Here is a 9,078-nt window from a genome sequence, read left to right as displayed (position 1 = left end):
TTGCCAACGATCATAACTCTCTTTGCTCTTTCTTGTTATGATCATTGCTCAGAGGTATCAAATAAATCGAGAGATCGAGGTGCGAATGTGAATCTAAATCAACGAGTTAGAAGAGATTAATCTCTCTTCTAACTGGTTGATCTTGTAGATATTTTCTGTCATCTTCAACAATTATTTTGTACAGAATGGATATTGACGTAATTTAAAGTATAATATAGGCCTAAGCCTAAATCTAAGTACATATTTTGTATCTCCATTTTTCGAAGAATGTCCTCTTTTTTATCGATATGAATTTGGTCACCCTAACAAACAACTAAGAGTTGAGATGAGGTTAGCTATAGAAGGACAAGATAAGAATAAAAGATTTTCAGCTTATGTGAAAAGAATGTAGACTGGAAAACAACCTGACAAGTGCTTATTACAAATGGATTGAAGATCAAATCGACAAGTTCTACAATACAAACCAGTTGAATGTAGTAGGGCAACTGATAAGAAAATGGGTAGACAACTTCTAAATTCTTGTATGACTGGAACACATATCGAGTCCATCTTGAATATTACGATTACAATGATGGTGATCATGTAATAAAACTTTACACAATAACTAAATTTTACATAAGTAAATCAATCATCATTTCACTGTCCCATATTAATTCTGAAAAATAGGACATATGTTTCAATTCTTATAAAATCTGCCATACCCATGACTTCCATTTCCTGGTACAGCCTCTTCATATTAGATCTTCGGGCTTCAAGATATATTGCTCTAAATAAAGTCACAATCACTAGCCAACAGGAATAAATTAAGGATACTGGGTAAGTAGAGGTAACGGTAAGTTTTGTGATATTAATAAAGTAAAAACCTTCATTGAAATAATGACTTATTTATTTTCTTATAAGGATGAGGAACCATCATAATGTTCTAAGCCTCTCAATGCTTCAAAAAGCAAAGTAAGTAAGCTTTTCATCTGGACACGTTTTCAGTCCATTTCCACTGTATGTACACACGTAACAGGACTGACCATCATTCGTTCAATTGTAATATCATGTCTATACGTGTACCACGGCTGCCAATAAAATATTCATCTTATATACATTGTACAGTTAACTCTTATTACTATATCAAAGTGATCACATCAAGCAAATATTCACACACACACATTCACACATAATATACACATACACGTCAGTCCTCCTGTTCATGTCGCTGACAAATATCTATTAAGATACCTCTCCAGTTCTATAATGTAAAATATATATTTATCTGTATTCTTCTCCTGCCCAGTACAAAAATCCCACTCACAAGGACAATACATATACTGTATTATGAATCCCATCCGGGATACAGAACCATGATAAGCCAGCAACTCTGATTTGGTCTCCAAAAATCAAATCTATCCCCTTGTCCTCTGCCAGCCTGAGCCGAGAAGGAATTCTGAATAAATCAGACGAGAGGAACAGGCTCCTCAATAAATTATGCTATTTACAAAATAGATAATGGCTTCGTTACAACAAAGCCAAATTTCTGGAATTTTTTTGAACCAGAAATACTGCAGCTAGGGACAGTCTCACACCTGTACACAATAATTTGATTTATCATTCACGCTGGAGACGAAACACAATTGCTAGCTAACTCCCATTTCCCTGGATGGTTAGTAATGCACAATAATGACAATTTCAACACTTCCATTCACTTTTCTACTTTCGAAAAACCAACACTGCCGCCAAATAACATTCATACATTCATTCCAGAAGTAATGTTTCATTTGCAGAAGACTTGTCAATAGTACATTTCATTTTGATCACTGCAGAAGCATATACGTATATGCATTAACTTCAAAGAGTATTCAAGCTATCTGGAGGGAAGAGAAAAAGTATATTTTATCACTGGTTGTTACTTATTGTCTTTTTTTATTTTCATGACAACTAATTCCAATTACTTTATAGTAAAAAGTCTTTCCTATTTATTACAATTATAAGCGTTCTTTCATGCTCAAAGAACTATCCGGTAGCCTTGTGACGTAAAAAAGAAGATGCCAGCAATTACGATAGCTCAGGAAAATGAGAGGCAGAATCGCCGGAATCTTTAGGTATCAATCTAATTAGTAATTACACAGACTTATAAGGTAAACATGTGTATTAAATATTTACATACCTGTATTAAAAAAACTAACATAGTTTTCAAATAGCACAGCCATATGGACTTTTTCCCATCTCTCTTTTGTCCTACAACACTTTTACATGTTCGAGGCAGGGAAGGGAAAAGCAAAATACTGAATAAGCTTTTACAATTAATTATGCGATATAGTGTCGTCCACAAACTAACGTTTATGTTTCACGTTGATATTTTCAGGATTTTAGTTAATTAAATATTTGTGTGCAATCATTTTCAGCAAAGATTTCTTTTTTTCTTTACAGAGAACGTTATTAACAATAGACATCATTTAGACAGAAAAAAAATGGCACAGCAACTCAAACACTTCCTTTACGTAAGAGTAATGTTTAACATACTTCACTCTACCGTAACAATGAAGCACAAATCACAAATTCATCAATCAATATTATTCATCAGCAGGAAATTTCCCGCATTATAAATGGAAAGGAGGGAAGAAAATTTCATGATTATATATTATCTATACAATGTGACTAATACGCAAAAATTAAGCACATCATATCCCAAGCAGAGAACTTCTAACCTAATCAGAAGAATATCTGCCTGCTCAGATTACAACGCATTACTATAAACAGCCTGGCTATCTCAGATTGACGTAACTAAATAAGCAAGCTTCATTACAATATTTTGTAATCGTCTATTTTCAGATCTTCTCCTCTCTAGTTTACACAACAAAGAATAATACAAATGCATAAAAAAAAAGTACTTGCAAGAAATAATTCTCTGGGTTACTGCACTATGTTCGATATTCTACAAGTCAGCAAAGTATCTCAGTTATAGTGAATGTACGATTCAAATGTAATATAAATTGTTGACTTATGGACGACTCATTTTCGCTTTTCAGTTTCTTAGCTGCACAATCATTGCTCATGACAATCATGCTCACTAAACTTGGCACACAAGTGATGCGGAAAATTAACAGCTCATAGTGGTAATTGTGAATTCATTTTTTTGCAGCTAACATCTACTATCCACTCGTGAGAGGAAAAAAAATATTTTTCCAAGTGCTTTAACATTTTAAATTACCTATGGCAAAGTGAATTCAATCTCTTGTATACATAATGGCAAAATCTGGTTATCCAAGAATGACTGTTATAGATAAAATATGTACGGATTCAGTGTTAGACGAAACATCTTCACAACAAATTCACTGGTATAAATATTCGTCGTAAGATGAATCTTCTAGTCTATGCGTGTACTTATATTAAAAATAAATATGGCAATTGTGATATGTCCAAATACTTGTAGATGTCTTAAATAGTTAATCCGAGACTGGCATAGCTTGGTATAGCCCTTACACTGATCTCAACTCGACAGAGACTTCCAGAACTAAAACAGTCTCTTTACGATCGTGAGATTTGTTTCACATACCGATCATCTCTATTATCTGTATGGGTACAAAGGAGCTAAACCATCTATTTTCTTAAAAAAAAAAAATGTTAATTCAACTAAACCATCAAATTGTTGTAAGGAACAGAGTCTCTCTGAAGACTAACATTTCATGTGTTCATTTTGTACCCACACAAATCTACATAAATATGGCAATTGGGTCTAGACTTCTGCAAGACTACCACGCTTTCCAGAAGTCATCAGTCCATTTCTTTTCACATGCAACACAGACCTGTGCCAACATGCTCGAAGAAAGAGACAAGCTCATCCGTTTACAAATGAGGAACATTCATTTCGGTATCACGATTTCCTACACATCTCCACAAAGAGTAATAGCACTGAAAACAGAATAGTCATTCTGTTGTCTTCTAACAATCAGTCTGGTCTTGATCTTCGAGTGATGCCAATATCGGATGACAGTAGAAGTATGCAAGACCTCGACAGACGCTACTGTTCTACTGTATGGAGAGACAACTTCGTATCTTCATGTTTGTTTCTGCAGTAGGTTTGTCAACATAAAACAATTCCACACGTAACTAAAACCAGCCGCCCTGGATATCGAGTGATTAGGACACGGAGCCGTTGGGGGGCTGCTGCGACTGCTGGTTCTTGCTGCCTTGCTGAGCCGTGTTGCCACCGAGCTGCGCTAGCGTCTCCTGAGAAGCGTGCGCCTTGAGGATCGTGTTCTCCAGTTCCAGCTGATTTATCCTGTCCATCAGCTCTGCGATTTTCTCCTTCAATACCTCCACCTCCTCACGGACAGCAAACATGAGATGGCTCTTAACAAGATCCTGAAACGAAACAAGCAATATCAGTATTAAATTACTATTACTACTCCAATTTGACGATTCAAATTTCAAGTACATCGTTCTAAATAATGCTAGTGACGAATATAATAGTACATTGTGCAACGAGCCTATAATGATAGTAATTAAGAATCGAGTACGGATATTTATGAAACGAGCGCAAGCGAGTTTCATAATTTTCATACGAGCTTCTTAATTACCATTAAAGGCGAGTTTCATACGACTTTTTATGCTCGACCATATTTATAACTTGAAATTACCGGTATTCAGATGTATACATTTTATTTGTAACTGACAAGATCGGAAGTTACCTTGTTCTAGGTCGTGAATTGTGAGATGTGCGCAGACGCGAAAGTATTGATTTTTTCCGAGGGACAATAATGTCATTGACCTTGACGTAGTCCCGTTAAACTTGATAATATTATAATATTACAACCTTGATTATTGAATTCGACATTGAAAAACGAGATGACAAATTGAATTTATTTGAATATTATTTACAATTAACGCTAATTATTATAGTAACAGAACATAACCTTCTGCGACAGTATTGGATTTCCAGCCTCCGTGACTTTTCGCTAATTCTCTTTCGATTGCATATCCGAGAATAATCGATACTTGCAGTTTTATAACGGTACAAAGCTGACTTGTCATTGGCTGAACACATGTAAGCTGAGTTATCATTGGCTGAAGACCTGTACTTTAATGAGTAGGTGTACTTTAATGACATGCATTAAAGGACTGCTACCAGAATGTATAATTAGTACATTTCGGCATGGTCGAGCATAAATATCTTAATGCTTCCAAGGTTGGTTCTACTTTCGTCTTCACGTGACGCGAATAAAACTGGAATTGGAGAGGAGGGCGAGAGGGCTCGAATGAATGAGAGGGAAATGGGAGGAGAAATTTTAAAGGTACGTGAAAACTCGTCCTTGCAAGGGAGTTGGGGCTGTGAAAAACTGAATATGTGAGCTTCAAGCCTCTTGGCCACTTCTCTCACTTCGGATTTCGCCGTTAGAAAAGTTCGAGGGGGAAAGCCGAAAATGGACGTAACTTAAAACGTGTTCGTTACAAGTGACTACTTGCACTTGACTGACGAACCCAATCAGAGTTGCCAACTGAAGTGTACGAAAAATCGTCAAGCAGTCGTTCAAAATTTGCCAGATTCCTTATTATTAATAGAGAAGCTTTTATTTTTGCAGTAAGAGTACGTTCAAAGTGTTGCTATATCCCCATGCAAGCAACAGAAAAGTTAAAAGAATTTTTTGCACAAAAACAGTTAAAAGTTATCAGATTTAGCGACAAAGTCGATAACCTGGCAACACTGATTACCCAACGATTGAAACATCTTTCTCATTCCCCGTTCCCTTCGTTCATCTTCAAAACCTTAAAAGGCTTGCCAATGTTAACGGTTTCTCGCTAAATCTGGCGGTTTTCGATTCCTCAATGCGGTAAAATTGAACTGATGGCAGTCGGCAGAAAATCTGGACGTTTTTATACAGAAATTCAGAGGATTCTGAGTAGGAATTAGGGTTTTTAAAGCGAAGTTCAAATGAAAAAGTAATTGGTTTCAAACAATTCAGTAGGCTAATTTATATCCCAGTTAAGATTTGTGTGCGATATGCATTCTTACGATATGGTGATACCACAGCTTTGAAAATTCCTGAATTGATTAATATTATTGCTACCGACAATGCGTCTGGAGGGAGGGAGGTTGGCTCGGGTTCTGTGGAGCAAAATAACACAGTATAGGACTACACGTTAAATTCAATTCTAAAGTTCGGGTTGGATTTAGGGAAGTATTGCCATAACTATCAACTTTCGGATGGAGCTGAGGCAGCATATCAATGAATCTCTTCTTCCAATACTATTGAATGTAACTAGACAAAAAATGGATTTCCATGAGTAGGATGGTTTTCCATTCTTACAGTAAGGTAAGTTTATAGGAGGTCTATTTAATGGTATATATAATGTATGTATGGTTATGTGCGTGCTGTAACATTCTCCAGTAATTTTTTTACAAAGCATGTTTACATGTTACATTAGTATTTACTCAGTTATTTACGTACATTTTAAAATCTGGCAGTTTTTATTCAGATTCTGCGATTTTTCGAGAGGGTGTTGGCGGGTTTTCATTTTTGAGTTGGCAACAGTGCTTGTTAAGATCCTTACATTCATCACAAGAGGGCTAGTCCTCTTGATTCATCCCCAGCAATGAAAGATGTCCAAGTTATACCTCTTCTATACAAAGAAGAGTTTTAATATTACTTTTAAAAGAATAAAGTAGGAAATAAATATAACTGAAGTTCTTAATATATAATATATCACATACACATTCAACATACATAAAAAAGGTAACTTATGTGCATAAAACTCATAATGAAAACAATATGCTTAAAAATTAAATTTATATCTATTATTGCTCTAAACACTTATAACTATTCTAGTATTCACGTTAGAACTAAAATTTACCAAATATTGATATTGATTCAGATAGTAATATTTCACACAACGTATTAGGTCTACTTTCATTTGTTTTTATTGCTAAATTGGCACATTTTCTCACGTAGAAAAATGTTTCAACAATTGCTTCAATTCCATGAAGCCTTAATTTAAAAATGTTTACAGTAGGGTTGCCGTTTTATAAAAATGTTATAAACTGAAAATGAGCTACGCCGCCACCATAACCAACATAAATTTCGGTTTAAACCATTATTAAGGCCTGTTCCCATTCTGCTCCTGGGTAAATGACACGGTACATCTAAGTTTACAACAAATTCTTCGAACAAAGGTTATTCAACAATGACTTCTACTTAGCTGTGTCTGACGCCCACCTATGAAATTCGCAAGTTTATTTTGAAATGGTGGAAGTAGCAATAAATTGATAGCTAATAACTACGATAACAGGAGACGTGCATGTTAATATTATGCCAAATTAATGACCGTAACATTACTGAATTTAAATACGGTTCCAAACAAAATTCTTAAGTACCTGTGCTACGTTCAGAACTCTGACCAGTGACCAGTTAATTCCATGCAACAGACAACAATGAAGACAAAATTACTTTTTCGAGGGCACTGTTCGAATAATATAAAAGGATAAAATTGTTTATCTCAAATCTCTTAATCATACGAAATTTAATGGTTTAAAAACCGCCACAATATTATTACACGATTCCTTGCTGTATTGTACAAGCCGAGAGAGCGTTAGCGTATTTTACGACTGGTAAGTCTTGTATGGACAGGAAAGACATTTATTACATCTTATTTTGTGAGTAAATTAGCAAGAATTGTTCGCTAACTTTTACATTTTAATTCGTTGAAATTATCGAATTATTTGTTTCCAAATCTCAGTGCTTCCACTAAAAAAAATTACAATTCGAACATATTCAACATAAATTAATTCAATGAAATAAAAATAAATATACGAATTCACAACACTGAAGTGACAAAATTATTACAGTATTTAGGCTATTAGTTCTGAACTGCGGCAGACTGACTGATATGTGATATGAAACATTATGCCATCATCAACATAAAGCATGGATCTTATCGTAAAGGTCAAATCTATAATGATGTATAACGTACAGACCTTGTACGAAGAATCTCAAGTCTTGTAACTAATGACAGTAATAACACTGTTGCCAACATATCGCCCTACAATCTAGCTAACTTTTCAACAAAAAGTAGCTAAATCTTTCCAAAATTTGTTAAAAAAACCCCAGAAATGTCGCTAAAAATTAATATCACTAAATAAAAATAAGAAAAACACACATTCGGAGAAAAATAGAATTTTCTTCGTCGTCACTTTCTTCTGCGGAGTCTGGTTGTATTGTTGACGGTTGTGATGTTGAGGTGGAAGCTGTGGGAACAGCTGATTGTGAATACACTGCACTTTCTGGCAAATTGTGTGGAAATTTTCCCCTAAGCGTTTGACCACAATTTTTTTTTGTGAAATCTAACACTTTTTAAATATATATTGAAATATAATTATATTAAAGCCAGCAAAAACTATAGTCTCAAAACTCAACTGCCTCGAGTCGGTTCTGGAAAATCTCCGCGTAGTGGGGAAGAACCAAGATCAAATTAGTTGGAGCTCGCGATCGTCATGTGTCAATCAAAGTTGCCACCGTTTACGGTTGTTGGAGCAGTAGCAATGAAAGAGAGACCTAAACCGTGACAATCATTGGATCAGTGCTTTTACGTATGAATCATTAGACGACTCAGTCATGAACCCATGCCTCTTCTAAAAGTAAGAAGTGCACGACTTCAGTAGAATGTTTTAACTAAAAAAAAAGTGGAAGAATATAAAAATTGGCAGAAAAGCCGCTAATCGTATTTTACAAAATTTGTCGCCGAGACTGACTCAAAATGTCCTAGATTTAGCGACTTATCGCTAAATATGGCAACACTGAGTAATAATACAAAAACTTAACTTTACTTAGTAATAAGCATTTAGGAAATCGCTACAAACACATTTCAAGTAATGCATATCGTAACTTGACGTCTTGCACAGGATAAACTAGTACTAGGCCTGCAGATATAATCTAAGCTCGACTTATATTGCATAAAATATATTAGATAAATTATTAATCATCTCATCTGGCCACATATTCTTCACGGTAGCTACTTGTACCTACTTTAGTGTCCGGTACGATGACGTAGCAAAGATCAGACCTTCCTCGCTGCTTGATTTCGTAAAGGCATGTC

At 35.1% G+C, this 9,078-nt stretch overlaps 1 protein-coding gene across 1 annotated transcript in view; it reads right to left on the bottom strand.

Moving 5' to 3' along the window:
• Positions 1–868: 868 nt before the first annotated feature.
• LOC138715492 (protein bunched, class 2/F/G isoform-like) overlaps positions 869–9,078 on the bottom strand; it is a 717,347-nt gene continuing 709,137 nt past the window's right edge. Inside the window, exon 4 of the mRNA XM_069848460.1 lies at positions 869–4,353. Within this exon, the coding sequence (XP_069704561.1) occupies positions 4,129–4,353 (225 nt within the window). The 3' untranslated portion in view covers positions 869–4,128. The remainder of the gene's footprint in view (positions 4,354–9,078) is intronic.

The sequence above is a fragment of the Periplaneta americana genome, chromosome 15, assembly GCF_040183065.1.
Source record: "Periplaneta americana isolate PAMFEO1 chromosome 15, P.americana_PAMFEO1_priV1, whole genome shotgun sequence".
Taxonomy (NCBI): domain Eukaryota; kingdom Metazoa; phylum Arthropoda; class Insecta; order Blattodea; family Blattidae; genus Periplaneta; species Periplaneta americana.
This window is presented reverse-complemented; position numbering and strand designations above follow the sequence as displayed.